We start from the raw sequence: 15,686 nt of genomic DNA, 5'->3' as shown, positions 1-15,686 counted from the left end.
AAAGTAGTTTCTGTTATTTTTTGAGTTTGTTCAGCCACAGTGGCAGGTGGACAAAAAAAGTTAATTTCCAACCCTGGTTACATATAAGGACTGTTCACATGTTTAAACCATGCTCCTGCAAATTTAAAGTTAAGTCAGTACTAACAGGTGCAACTATGTACAGGTGTAAATTCTGCAGCATTTGTACTTCAGAATTTACAGAATTTTGTAGTCATGTGAAGAAACATCAACACACAGCTAATTATCGGTTTGCATGTGGAATAGAGCAATGTCCTGCTTCCTTCAGAACATTTTCTGCATTCAGGTCCCACATGCACAGGAGTCACCGCCATTGCAGAAGTCAGACTGAACACTTGTGGGACTGTACTTGTGGAATGTAATGCTTTAAAAAATGCATTTAGCCCCACAAACTGTCATTCACATCCACTGTTTCAGAGTGGTAGCAGGATGTAGGGGTAAAGTCTAGTCTAGTCTCCGGGATGAGGTTCTCAAAAACCTGTTGTAATCTGGGTGAACTGGCCCTTTAAATATAAATTACTACCAGTAATTCATATTTAAGAGAGTTTTCCTTTTATGTTTTAAAGGTATCTTCCACCAAGATGTCTGTTGAAATGGAAATGACCTTACCCACTACACCGAGGGTAATCATGCTTGGTAAGAGGAATATTTTCTATCACTATAATTTTTTTGTAGCAATGTATGTAATTGTTATGGTAGTCTGTACTTTTACTCACTAGCGTTAGCCTGACAAGGGTTTGTCTATTTTAGGAAATAGCTTGATGTCTGCAACCCGGTGGATGGTCAGTATGGAGGAGAAGGTATTTTTCGAGCCTGAGCAACTACATGACTTTGCCAGCGTCCTTGCTGTCTTTTTTGGGTCATATTATGTCTTCAATCTGGAGTATCAGGAGTCAGCATCCACCACGCTGGAGATGATACAACGGCAAGTACTCTACACCAAGCCATTTATGAATTAAATTTAATGACAGTTTGACTGATGGTGAAGAACCATAGCTGATTGCTGTATTGTACGTCTTCATTAAAAATTACAATTAATATATTTTATTTCTGTTAAAAGATTCTTTGTGAGGATCAATCCAGATGTTGGTACCAAATGCACAGCCAAAGTCGGTACAAGCCGCAAGACGGGAAGTCTTGTCAAGAGGAAAGTAGTCAGTGTCAACTGACCACCTTCTTCCAGCAACTTGCTGAATTTGAATGGAGGACTTCCAACTAGGTAAGTATTTTACAAAATGTAAATGTTTATTATTTTGTTGTCTTTTCCTCCTATCTTGCATGCTCTGACTTTACTTTAGCCTTTTTAATATGATTTTAATGATTATTTATAAATGGCATGTGATTCCTACACAATAGCCCTTTAGAGTAGCCAGCATCTTTTCTGTGTCCGTGGTAAAAAGTGGATGTCTCTACATCTCTTAATAAATCACAGAAATGTATAAGTGTGTAGTCGTTTAAGTGTGGTGTATTTTTATACCATGCAGTTTTCAGTTTATTAGGCACACCTTTGCAGTAATCCGTCAGCACCAACAAAATGACTAAAAAGATTGTTGTACTTCATCGTCCCCTTGGGGGCATTTGTAGTACGCAATCTTTTGAATTACTGAAGACTGACTAACTGCTTTTGCCATAAACAATCCAAAAACCTGAAGTGAAGCCAGTCCTGCTCATTCTTTATGCAGCTTCTATTATCACTTCAGTCCAATTGATTTTTTTTTAAACAAATTATCAACTTAATGCTGCTTTATGACAAAGATTTTATGCATTTGAACATTGTCACTTCAGCTTAATTTGTCAACCTTCCTGTCGATTTGAAAATGTAGATAACTTCCTGACCATCTCATGACCTCCCACATTGTCTGTCTTATTCTTTACAGTTCAGCTTCCACAAGATGGATCCCACTGATTTTGTTTGACGAATGGAATAAAAGTTCTTCTGATGTAGGAAATGTGTTCTATGGTTTTGTTGTTTTATAGCACATTATATTGTATTGTGACATTGTTCTTTATGACATTGCGAATATGTAAATGGATTTTATTTCTACAAATCTGCTGAAAATAAATACCTGTTATTCACAGTACTTGGACTAAGATTTCTTTTATGAAATTTTTCGGTTTATGGTAAAATATTCTTATATTAAAAAAATGTAAACTTTAATTTACAGTAAAACTCTGACATTATGTTGTGAAACAAGTTTACAGTAGACCAGCTTTCCTATAAAATACAATTACAGTAAAGCAGTTATAACTGTAAAGCACACTCACAGTAAAAATTAACTGTGAAATATCATAACAGTAAAGGTACTGTAGAATGGAAATTACAGTAACTTACTGGCAACATTGTTGCCAGTAAGGGTACTGTAGAATGGTAATTACAGTAACTTGCTGGCAACACTTGCCAGTAAAGGTACTGTAGAATGGTAATTACAGTAATTTGCTGGCAACAGTGTTGCCAGTAAGTTACTGTAAAATTACAATAAAAGGTCTAACAGTGTACTAATGTTTATATTTTTTCTTTCTATATTTTCCAAATAATCCATTGAACAATCTGTATGTCATTATTATTGCTGGAGGAAAGAAAGCTTCACCAAGCACTATTGAGCAAGAAATGATTGAAACATTGCAAATACTCTTCTAAATGATCTAACAAAGAAATCTTCCATTAATGTGAGTTTTAGATCTATGCAATAACAACTGTTTTAAGTGGTCATCAAAAACAGTTTTATTGTCTGTAGTGTGTTTTGGTATATCAGTAAAACAATGGTCAAGATTTTGGTCTACAAAAGCTTTACTCTTTCCCTTACCTAAGACTCTTTTTGCTGAAGTCATTCCTGTTTAGTTTCTGGCCTCCTGTAAAATAAATTTATCCATCCTATAATCCAACAGTGAAGCCCCTACACCTATCTTCATTGGAAGCACAGTCACCTCCACCACTGGGTGATGCTAATGCACGGCTGGCCTTGGAGCTGAGGATCCGAGCGGTGGAAGAGGAAAACAGGGCCCTGCGCCAGGAGCTCAGTCGTCCTCTCAGGAACTCGTCTGCTTCCTATACAAACATCACAAGCAAAGGAAACCAAAGCCGAACTCATTTAGAAGAAGGCACCAGTAACAATGATGGACAAAAGAATGCTGCTGTGGGGAACAACTCCACCTGTTTACAACATCAGTTAGTGGATAAGTGTGAGGTGAGAAAAGTCTTTGGTTTGCCTCAGGCCCATCACTCTAAACATGCCTACATTAAATCATTAGTGGTTATTGAAGCAGGAATAAAATTACGGCATTAAGAACTATATTCAGTTTCAGATTCAAATGATCTTTATTGACATTCAACATAACATCAGAAATGCACTGCAGAATGAAATTACAATGTATGTTAAGACACAAACAGAAACTAGCTGGATAAACTGTAAAATAATATAAAAAGAAGAATAGAAGAATAATATAGAATAAAACCCAAGTAAAGAAAATGGGGAGGCTGTGCAAGTGCAAATGTTTGCAATTTGTACAAGAAATGTATCAGGAATAATATATGCAAAACAATCAAAAACAGTTAAATATTATTATGGTCCTGGATTATTTGGAGTAATTCAAAAGTCTGATGGCAGTTGGGTAGAAGGTGTTGCAGAACCTTACTGTTCTGCATGACTGGCTGCAGGATCTTCTGCCAGAGGGTAGGAGAGAGAACAGTCCATGACAGGGGTGAGAGGGATTCTTGTCCTCATCAGGTAGCGTTGCTACCCACAGTGGGTGGCAGTGTGACCCCAATCACTTTTTCACCTGGCCTCACCACTCTCCCCAGTGCCTTCCTGTGTGAGCTGCTGCTCTCATGCCTCGGAAAGATGCTGCTGGTAAGCACACTCTCAATGGTGCCTCTGTAAAAAGCGATAAAGATTTATGGGCTGAAGTGTGCTCTCTTAAGCGCCTGCAAAGGAAGTGCCAGCAATGGTGGGCCCTTTTGACACTGAAGTTGGTGTGCAGCGACCAGGTGAGAGTGTCTGCTATGTAGACCCTGCGGAACATTAGGTGTGTGACAATCTCCATAGCAGTGTTCTGGATGTTGAACAGGGTGTGGATATGGCGTTTCCTCCTGAAGTCGATCACCAGTTCTTTGGTTTTTCCCACATTCAGAAAGAGGTTGTTGTTGCTGTACTGTTCTACAAAGTTTTACCTCCTCTCTGTAGTATTTCTCACCATCCTGGATGAGACCCACCACTGTTGTATTATCCGCATACTTAATTATATAATTTATATTGTACTTGGCACAACAATCATTGGTCATCAAGGTATTAAGTGGGTGGTTAACCTTTCTATTCATACCAGTTGAACCTTTTCAGGTTTGCATAAATGTCTGTGTATTTTAACATTTTTTGTGACAGACCAGGACAAACTACAAGTGGAACAAAAATCCCACATTCATTTTATATTTTTTATAAAAATGTGAAAACTGTGTGAGGGTTATCTATTCAGGCTGTTTTCCCCTAAATAAAATCACTGCCTTCATGATTGTTTTAGTTTAAAAACACCTGTGTATATGAGGGGTTTTTTCCCTATTTTTTTTAAACGTGGCCTGTCTGGCACTTTTTGGTAAAATTATTGGCTGAGTGTTAAGGTAAGGCCCAAAAGATTTGCTTTTAGAAGCGAGCAATACGGTTTTCACCATGATGCTCCGCTTCATATATATACTGAATGGCCATAAAAAATTTTTAAAAACTTGCCGAACTCTAATATTTTGTTGGACCGCCTTTAGCTTTCATTATGGCATGCATTTGCTGTGTCATTGTTTAGATAAGCTTCTGCAGTGTCACAAGAGTTATTTCCATCCAGTGCTGCATTAATGTTTTACCAAGATCTTGGATTGACTATGGTACAGTCTGACCACTGCACAAAGCCTTCTCCAGCACATCCCAAAAATTCTTTGACCACATACTGTTGCTGAACCTAGACCTGACCAACTGCAGAAAGCCCAAATCATAGCACTGAATGCACAGACTTGTACAATGGATACTTAGCATGATGGGTTTATCACTCCACCTGCCTCTTTTCTTACCCTAATGCACCCATCACTCTGGAACAGGGTCAATCTGGATTCATCAGAGCACATGATCTTCTTCCTATGCTCCAAAGTTAAACCTTTATGTTCCCTAGCAAATTGAAGCTTTTTTTCTGGTTAGCCTCACTGATTGATGGTTTTCTTAAGGCTTACACAGCTGTTCATCCCTTGAGTTCCCTTCACATAATGTGTGTGAAAATGCCCTTACTTTCATTATTTATCATAGTCCGTAGTTCTACTGTTTTTTTGTTTTTTTTAAATTTTAAATTTGATTTTCCCAAACGTTTAAGTGACTGCCTATCACGATCATTGAGGATTTTCTTCAAGCCACGTTTCTTCCTCAAAGACGATGAGTCCCCAATAGTCTAGTTTATAATAATGTGTTGGACAGTTCTTAACCCAATTTTAATCGTTTCTGCATTCTCCTTTGATATTTTCTTCGCTTGATCCATGTCAATTATTTGGACCCTTCTCAAACAGACTGACATCTTTTCCACAACCATGGGATTTGTCTTTCAACATGTTTAAGAAATGAGAGAACTCATTGCACCAGCTGGCTTTAAATAACTTGTTGCCAGCTGAAACATAATCGCCTATGCAGCAATTATGAATAGGAGGCTGGTACCTATTTGCTTAGTTAAATTCAGGTGGTGACTTTTTTTTTTTTTCTTGGCCAGGCAGTATCCTGGCCAAAAAAAAACCCAGAAATTGCTTTGGGTTTATTTCAAATATAATAGACACAGTGTTCTGCTCCCACTGTGTTTCCAAGTAACAGTTGTGCAGATAGATAAACTCTTAGACGATTGACAGGCAAATGTTTGGGAATTTCTGCAGCTATGTCCCGGGAATTCCCGGAGGTGGGAATGGTGTTGAGAAGCTTCAGGCATTGGAATTTCATTCCGATTGTCTGGAAGCATATCACACTCATATCACACCACGTCTCTAACAACAGATGTGACTGGCAATCTACTGATTCCACAATGAAGTTGTGACCTCTTCTCCCCATTACTTTTTCCGTTCCTGCACAATTCTTTAGCATGTAAGGATAAGATCTCCTTGTAATACTGAAGGCATCGAAGACTGAAGATCTAGCAAGGGACCTGTTACTTTGGTCATCTAAGATTGCATATGTTTTCAGCTTCTTCTCAGGAGACTCCTTTGGATAGATGAACACTGGATAGAATTTGGCACAAGAATGACTTTCAATTTCACTTCCACACACTTGTGGACAGGTAGAGGTAGCAGTAGGTGATGCTTGATCTTGCTCCCCGCCGTGAACGTCCACTGGCTGCCTTACAGCTGGTGGTGGTGTTGTTGCCCAAACTGCTGGACCAGGATGAAGGGCTGAAACATGACTGTTGATGCCGCATTCTGCACAGCTTATCTCTGTACTACAATTCTTTGCCTGGTGATTGGTAGAGGCGCAACATCTGAAGCATATTGAGTTTTTTTTAAGGTAGATCTTTCGTTCCTCAAAGGGCATTTCTCTGAATGCTCTACATCTTTTCAGTGCATGGGGTTTTCTGTGGATGGGACATTTCTTTATCTACATCCACAATCTTTGTCTCAACTATAGGTTTTAGTTGTGAGTTTTCAACTTCTGTCCGACTTACTGAGATGGGTTCTTTCCTGCTGTGTCTTTCCTGATATTTAAACATCTTGATAGGTGATGGTGGTTGCTGGACTGAATGTCTAAAACTGGGATCATTGCGCATTTTTGCTTTACTGTAAAATAAGTTGGCAAATACAGAAAATGCTGGAAATGACACAGAATATTTTTCCTTGTATTTATTCCCATGGTTCATCCACTTTTCTTGTATTCCAAAAGGCAATTTATCGACTACAGGGTGGATTCCCCTTGCTGTGTCGAGGTAGAGTAGATCTGGTATGTAACCTTCACTCTTTGCTGAGTCGATCTCCAGTAGAAGGTCTGCAAGTTCTCTCAGGAGATGTGGATCTTTGTTTGAGATCTTAGGAAACTGTAGCATCCGATCTAACAGTGCCCTTTCTAAGGCTTCAGGAGAACCATAACATTCTTGTAGTTTGTCCCAAACTTTAAGCAACCCTTGTTCAGGATTATTGACATGTACTGCTCTTAGACGCTGTGCGTACTTCACGGACTCTGGGCCAAGCCATTTGATCAATAAGTTCAGTTCTTCACTGGCAGACAAATGTAAGTTACAGATTGCATTCTCGAAAGAGGATTTCCAAGACCAGTAGTCTCCTGGTTTGTCACTAAACTTCCTTAGTCCTCCAGTGAGTAGCTCACTTCTAGCCAGGAACCTTGTTAGTTCAGACATGTTAATTTGGTCTTTTGATTGGACAGCATGTTTGAAGGTTGGTGATGTCTTAAGTACAGGATTACACTGGGATAATTGAGGAACAGTTTCACGATTGGTTGAAATGTTTGATGGAAGAACATAGTCTTTCAGAGTGTCTATGGAACGGTCAGGTTCTTGTTTGGGTTGACAGAATGTCATGGCGGCAGGTACTTCATTGTACTCTAGGATATCAAATGGAGTAAGAATACCTTTTAAGACAAGTTGTTCTTTCACATAATTGCCAGTGCGTTCTAAAGAATCATCATTTTGCTGCTCTGGTCGAGACATGTTCTTCTTCATTAGCAGCTGCCTCATAAACGTTTGCCTCAGCATGAGCTGCCTCTGCATCACACTGGTGTTGAAGGACCAGTAATGTGGCTTCCAGTTCTGCTTTCTTAACTTTCATTGCAATTTCCTTTTTATCAAATTCTGATCTAGTGCGAGCTGCTTCAGCTTTCGCCCTTGCATTTACAGCAGCCATGCCTGCAGACGACTTACTTGAATTTGACAGGTGTGTCTTGCTGGAGTGAGTTGACGGAGCCTTTCCAGCTTCTTGAGACATCTTTAGTTTATATAGTAGATTTTCAACGTAAACATTCGCTGCTTGTTGTGTAGATCTGTGCCTTTTCACTGTTCTGCTCCCACTGTGTTTCCAAGTAACAGTTGTACAGATAGATAAACAATTAGACGATTGACAGGCAAATGTCACTTTAATTGATGTTGATTTCAATGCCAAAAGAGTGAAACTACAAATAAAGATGAAAAACATGATTTATAATACAACAGTAGTCAAATCATACAACTAGTAAGGGCACAAATACTTAATACTGTGTAAATAACATGTCACAATCAGCCTTACAAACATCAACCTTTTACAACATAAATGCCCACAAATATAGCTCAATGTTGTCTCAGATGTAATAAAATAACACAAAATACTTACAAGCAGTGCTTTCTCTAAACAACAAAAAAGGATGAAGAATGATTAAATGAAGATCTTATAAACTGCCTGTATCAGCCATTATACATGTGTTTCTGAACTCATTCTACTGTTCAATAACAAACTTAATGTGAAAACACCACCACCTGCTGGCTGGGAAGAATTACTGCCAGTACACACAGAGATGAAAAGACAGGGAAGAACGTGAGGCAAAAGGTTTAAAGGGAAAGAACGAGATATAGGAGTAAATAAATCCAATCAGTTTTTTTTCATGGTTTACTCTATTCTTTCCCCAGACTATCCATGTGGCCATCGTATGTGCAGGTTACAACGCAAGTCGAGATGTTGTAACATTGGTGAAATCTGTCCTTTTCCACAGGTATGTCAACATTCATTTACTTTAAGTCCTTATGAATTCCCCTTTTTTAATCTAAAAAAAGATTAAGATTTATGCTGCTCAAGATAGTTACTACAACATAAAGAGTCATTCTTTATGTAAATATGGGGGCACGTTACTGTCATAAATCAATACTCAAGACCATGAAAATATGAAAAAAGTATTACTTGTTTTCAGGACAGTCTGATAGATCTTTGATGATATCAGATCACAGTGTTAGGAGAACCTCTGTCAGAGCAGAGAGCCAGGACACCCTTCTGGGCTAGGGTGAGGGATGGAGGGGTGGCTGGGTTTACTGATTGGCCTGATTCCAAGCCTTTATAGACCAAGTTACTACTTTAAAAAGACGCAACTCAAATCCCTCTGTGATGAGGTGTGAAGATGGGGGATTCGGATATTAGTAAGACTTTAAAATCAAAGACTTTTGACTCTTTTCTGTCTGGTTTGTTTTTTAGTCTTCTGCAGAAAATGATTATTAGCATTTTGTTGTATTTTTGTGTCTTCAGACGGAATGCTCTTCATTTCCATTTCATCACAGACTCTATTGCAAAGCAGATTCTCTCCTATTTGTTTCATTCTTGGATGGTCCCTGCTGTCAGGGTAAACTTCTATGATGCAGATGAGCTTAAGGTGAGAAAAAAATCGTCCTCTTACTTAAGCAATTACAAACTTTCTTCAGAAATTCTCAGTGGAGCACCATCACTTTTACCAGTCTGTACTGTATCTGTGTTTTTCTTCTGACAAAGTCTGCGCTCTGTATTCTTTGGTCCTTATGGAAGTGATGGTCTTTGCTCTGTTGTTTCAGTCTGAAGTGTCATGGATACCTAATAAACACTACTCTGGTATCTACGGACTAATGAAACTGGTGCTCACCAAGACGCTGCCCATGAATCTGCGCAGGGTCATTGTTCTTGACACGGATATCACTTTTGCCACTGACATTGCTGAGCTTTGGGCTGTCTTTCACAAGTTTAAAGGTAAGTTGATGGAAAAATTATTCATATAACACTTTTTCACAGATGTCACAAAGTGACCCTTCACAAGAAGGGCAGCCCAACTAAATACACAGCAATGTGCAGTACAGAAAACATCCATCCATTATCTTACACGCTTATCCCCTGTGGGGTTGTGAGGGGTGCTAGTGGTATCTATCTCCGGCGGTCAATGGGTTAGAGGCGCTGTACATTGTAGACAGGTTCCCAGTCCATCGTAGATACAGAAAACAAAACATATAAAAGCTGAAGTCTAACAAAAGGCTATGGGGACTTTTTCCGTTGTTGTAACAGGTTTAAGTCAGTTTCCCATCCATACGTTAGCGCCTGCTCCGCACCGTAGGGGGTTAAAAAAATAATAATAATAACGCACATTGAGCCTACAGGACATTATTGGAGTGTACGTGCGCACAAAACTATCACTGCACCTTCAAAAACACAACCATACCTCCAACTCGCATCATGTGTTTTGAGATTAAACATTTGATGTGGTTGACATTTGCTGGTTGTGTTCTAGAAGTGTCCCTCTGTCACCCACAAGTAAGAGAAGTCACTAGAAACAGAGTTTTTCAGCAATAAGCATGGCAACTTAGGGGGGAAAAATGAAAATGTCTTATTTTAATAGGCTATTATTTTGAAATTAAACATCAGATGTGGATGACATTTGCTGGTTGTGTTCTAGAGGTGTCCCTCTGTCACCGAGAAGTGAGAGAAGTCACTGGAACCTCAGTTTTTCAACAATCTGTATGTGGACGACCGAACCAAACTAGCAAGCTTCAAGGTGGCTAATGCTAACACGAGCCCCACGTGCTCTCCAGGTCCATCCACCACCAATGAGGACGTCCTAGCAGCCATAAGTAAGCTTAGCAGCACGGTCGACATAAGGTGTGTGGAGCTCAATGGATCAATTTCCAGTCTCAAAGCAGCGCTTTCCGATATATGTGACCGTGTGACATCAACCGAGGCCGCAGTCGTGCCACAGGATAGACGGATTTCGGAGCTGGAGAAAAGACACGACAGCCTAGCTGCTCAATGCTCTCTGCAGCAAGCAAAGCTGGATGATTTTGGAGTCGAGCTCACGCCGGCAGAATATACGTATTGTAAGCATACCGGAGAAAGCCGAGAATGATAGACCCACGGACTTTGTCTGTAAACTGCTGCCCAAATTGCTGGGAGAAGACAATTTTGATCGGCTAATTGAAGTGGATCGGGCACACCGGAGCCTAATGCAGGCCAAAGACTGGAAGGCGAAAGCCATCATTGTTGGGCTGCTTTATTTTCAAGAGAAGGAGCGGGTGCTGCGGTTAGCAAGGGAGAAGAGTCCTCTGCAATACACGGTCGCTCGGTGTTCATCTTTCCCGACCTCACCTCAGCTGTAATGAAGAAATGTCAGGCATTCCAAGCTATCAGGGAGCAATGCAAGTCCAAGAGGATTCGTTATGGATTTTGATACCCTGCGCAGTTCATGGTTACTGTGAATAATAACACTGCTACGCTCGACACTCCAATGGAAGCCAACAAATTCCTGAGCCGGGAGATCGAGGACTGGCAGTCTGGGACTAAATGAAGCAGGTGGCCAGACTATTCTTTTGTTGCTATATTTGAAATTTTGAGAAAGCGAGCTACTAAAGATCCTGTCATGGGGTGAGAAATGGAATTTATTTATTTTGAAATGTTAGTAGACCAAGATGGCTGCGCGTGAACAACGCGAGGCTCAGCGTCTCTCCAGAATCTGCTCTTTAGTGGTTTTTTATCTATTCATGACTGGACTTTTTTTTCAGAATTGCACAGCGTTGCTGCACTACAGCAGACACAAACTTCTGGACCTTTGGAGCTACAATTTTGACTCTATGATCGCCGATCTCCGACTCATCCCAGAGGATCTCCAGAACACCGGAGGCTGCTCACTTCTCCCGGCCGGGTGGAAGTGTACGCAGGCCGCGACGAGAACGTAAACAAAGGCGGGGTAAGTGTGGAGGGGTGCGAGCTAGGCTAAAGCTAACACCACACCGGCTCCCTTTACCCAGCATTTTCCTCGCCAATGTCCGTTCTCGGGCTAATAAAATGGACGAGTTACGACTATCCATCACGAGTGACAGACGGATTATGGACTCAAATGTCATGTTTTTCACCGAAACATGGCTAAACAACAGCTGCCCGGACAATGCTATCCAGCTATGTGGACGCCACACACACCGAGCCGACAGGACAGCAGATGACTCCGGCAAGACCAGAAGCGGAGGTTTGTGCATTTATATTAACAAAGCTTGGTGCACAGACTCTGCTACTACCGAGAGTCGCTGCTCACAGAATGTGGAGTTTTTAATGGTCAAATGCAGACCTTATTACCTCCCAAGGGAATTCACCTCGATCATCCTCATTGCCGTGTACACCCCCCCGGATGCTAATGCCAAGCTAGCCATGAAAGAACTCTATGCAGCTATTAGCAAACACCAAACCAAATACCCCGAGGCTGCTTTTATTGTTGCGGGTGATTTCAATCACTCCAACTTGAAGACAGTTCTTCCCAGATTCCACCAACATGTCTCCTGCCACACCAGAGGAGACAAGACCCTGGACCATGTCTACTCCAATCTGGCTGGAGCCTACAATGTGACACCCCTCCCCAACATCGGACAATCAGACCATCTCTCCCTGTTCCTCACACCTCGGTACTTACCACTCATCCAACGTGTGAAACCTACCGTGAGGACAGAAAAGGTGTGGCCAGAGGGCTCAGACGCTGTGCTCCAGGACTGGTTCAGGAATACAGATTGGACTATTTTCCACCATACAGACTTGGATCAGTACGCCTCATCTGTACTGAACCATATTTCCACCACCATAGAACGTGTCACCACCTTCAAACGCATTACCATGTACCCCAACCAGAAACCATGGATGAACCGAGACGTTCGTCTCCTGCTGAAGGCCCGCAACATCGCCTTCAGGTCAGGGGATGCACAGACTTACAGTGCAGCCAGGGCTGAGCTGAAGAAGGGAATGAAGAAGGCCAAACACTACTACAAAAGGAAGGTGGAGGATAATTTTTCTAACGCCAACTCCCGACGTATGTCGCAAGGCCTTCAGATTCTCACAGACTACAAGAACCCCAATAACACCCCCGCTTCTACTGATGTCTCCTTCCTCAACGAACTTAACAACTTCTATGCTCGTTTTGAGAGAGGGAATACCACAACTGCAACCAAAGCAGCTACCACCCCAGGCCAACAGCCACTGACTTTCCTCCCCACTGACGTAGGAGCGGCTCTGAGCAGGATTAAATCCCACAAGGCTGCGGGTCCTGATGGCATACCTGGACGTGTCCTCAGAACGTGCTCTGGGGAGCTGGCAGGAGTGCTGACGGACATCTTCAACCTGTCCCTGGCCCGCGCTGTGGTACCGTCCCATCGATTTCTCCCATGGAGAAATCGATGGGACGATTTCTCCATCCTCCCAATCCCCAAGAATCCCAACCCAACCAGACTCAATGACTACCGCCCGGTAGCCCTTACCCCCATCATTACCAAGTGCTTGGAGCGGCTGGTCCTAGCACACCTCAGATCCTGTCTCCCCCCCACACTAGACCCCCGCCAATTTGCATACAGGCAGAACAGGAGCACAGAGGATGCAGTCTCTATAGCGCTGCACTCTGTCCTTTCTCACCTGGACAGTAAGAACACTTACGCCAGACTGCTGTTCTTAGATTTTAGTTCAGCATTCAACACTGTCATCCCATCACAACTCATTACCAAACTCACAGACCTCGGCATCAGTCCACTCATGTGTAACTGGTTGCTCGACTTCCTGACCAGTCGACCTCAACATGTCCGGCTGGACAACCACTTCTCATCCACCATCATCATAAACACCGAAGTGCCACAAGGCTGTGTGATGAGTCCCTTCCTCTACTCCCTCTTCACCTTCGACTGCAGACCTGTCCATGGCTCTAACGCCATCATCACGTTTTCAGACGACACCACGGTGATCAGCCTCATCAGAGATAATGACGAGGCCACTTAAAGGGAGGAGGTAGACCGTCTGGCTAAGTGGTGCGACAAAAACAACCTGCAGCTGAACACCGAGAAGACCAAGGAGCTTATCGTGGACTTCAGGAGGAACGCTGACCCACATCCACCCATCCACATTAAGGGGACAGTGGTGGAGCGTGTGGACACCTTTAAGTTCCTGGGAGTCCACATCTCCGAGGACCTGACTTTGGACGACCAGCTGCTCCAAACTCATTAAGAAGGCACATCAGCGCCTCTTCTTCATGAGGAACCTGAGGAAGAACCACCTGTCCTCAGAGATCCTCACGAACTTCTACCGCTGCACCATTGAGAGCATCCTCACCAACTGTATTACAGCTTGGTACGGGAACTGCTCTGTCTACGACCGGCAGGCGCTGCAGAGGGTGGTGAAAACTGCCCAGTATATCGCCGGGGCACCACTCCCTGCAATCAAGGACATCTACAGGAAGCGGTGTTTGAAAAGGGCCGGGAAAATCACAAAGGACTCCACTCACCCAGCACACACACTCTTTTCCCTCCTGCCCTCTGGGAGGCGTTACAGAAGCCTACGGACCAGAACCACCAGGCACCGGAACAGCTTCTTTCCCACAGCTGTCACGCTTTTGAACGCCTCCTGACATAAAACACAAACTATAAGGACTGTACTCCCCTATCCTCTCATACAACAATAACACATGGACTATCCTCACACACACACACATCACGGACTGTTTTCTTCACACACACATACAACCTGTAAATTTTATCTGCCATTATTTATCTATAATCCATTCCCTAACATTCTTGAATATTCTGTATAATCTGTATAATCTGTGCATATAGCTCCCATATTTATATTTATACACAATATCTATATCTCTTGCTATAACCCCTTATAGTCCATACATACATAGTCTTGTACATCTGTAAATAAATATTTATATCTCGTAGAGCACTTCTGGATAGATGCAAACTACATCTCGTTGCTTGTACTTGTGACAGTGCAATGACAATAAAGTTGAATTCTAATTCTATTCTATTCTAATTGTGTAGGGTTGAGTGGCTACTCTAGCAGGAAAGATGGAGAGGTTTATTACGGTACTTGTCCTCCACTGGGTGGACGGCTAGTTCTAGCTTTAAATTGGAGGTATGGAGACACCGCTAGTGGTTCTGTTCAGTTATGTTGGGTGGTGGGGAGGGTTAGTTATGTTACTGGGAGTACTGTTTCTTGCACATCGGCGTGTTCTGAATACCTTATAATTATCTTTACAGTCATGCAACAGTTAGTTACTAAAATGTATACAAATTAATGTTAACTGATCCAGATAGTAAGGGCGGGGTTAATTTGATTAGCTGGAATGTTTGAGGGATAAACAGCCCTCTAAAAAGAGGTAAAGTTTATGCACATCTGCGTTCACTAAAGGCTGATATTTGTTTTCTCCAGGAGACCCATATTAAGAAAACAGCTGCAAAAGTTCTTAGCCCCTCATTGGCCTCCCATGTACACCAGTCAAATTTCAGCACAAAAACTAGAGGGGTTGCAATCTTGATTAAAAACATACACCTTTCATTCACAAGCAGACAATTTCAGATCAAAGGGGAAGATATGTGATCGTTAGTGGGCTGCTGAATTCTATACCAGTGACACTAATAAATATATACTGGCCTAATTTTGATGATCCCATCTTTTTTCAAGACCGTTTTAATGTAGTGCCGGATTGGGTTGGCTCTAATATAATCATTGGTGGGGATTTAAACCTAATCCTGGACCCAGTTTTAGATAGACAATGCCCTCAGTCTAATTCATTCAAGAGCAGCGAGTCCCTTAAAAGTCTATTACAATCCCACAATATGGTTGACATTTGGAGACTGCTATATCCTACTGGGAGAGATTATTCATACTTTTCAGCAGTACATAAGTCCTACTCTAGGATTGATTACTTCTTGTTTGACTCTAG

General features: G+C 41.9%; 1 protein-coding gene across 2 annotated transcripts in view; it reads left to right on the top strand.

The window, feature by feature from the left end:
* large1 (LARGE xylosyl- and glucuronyltransferase 1) overlaps positions 1-15,686 on the top strand; it is a 60,658-nt gene that overhangs the window by 5,333 nt on the left and 39,639 nt on the right. For both annotated transcript variants that reach the window (XM_032589324.1, XM_032589323.1), the window contains exons 3-6: positions 2,905-3,203; positions 8,626-8,708; positions 9,233-9,356; positions 9,532-9,703. In XM_032589324.1, coding sequence (XP_032445215.1) covers positions 2,905-3,203; positions 8,626-8,708; positions 9,233-9,356; positions 9,532-9,703 — 678 coding nt within the window. The remainder of the gene's footprint in view (positions 1-2,904; positions 3,204-8,625; positions 8,709-9,232; positions 9,357-9,531; positions 9,704-15,686) is intronic.

The sequence above is a fragment of the Xiphophorus hellerii genome, chromosome 17, assembly GCF_003331165.1.
Source record: "Xiphophorus hellerii strain 12219 chromosome 17, Xiphophorus_hellerii-4.1, whole genome shotgun sequence".
Lineage (NCBI taxonomy): Eukaryota > Metazoa > Chordata > Actinopteri > Cyprinodontiformes > Poeciliidae > Xiphophorus > Xiphophorus hellerii.
The sequence above is the reverse complement of the archived record's forward strand: the minus strand, read 5'-3'. Positions and strand labels throughout refer to the sequence as shown.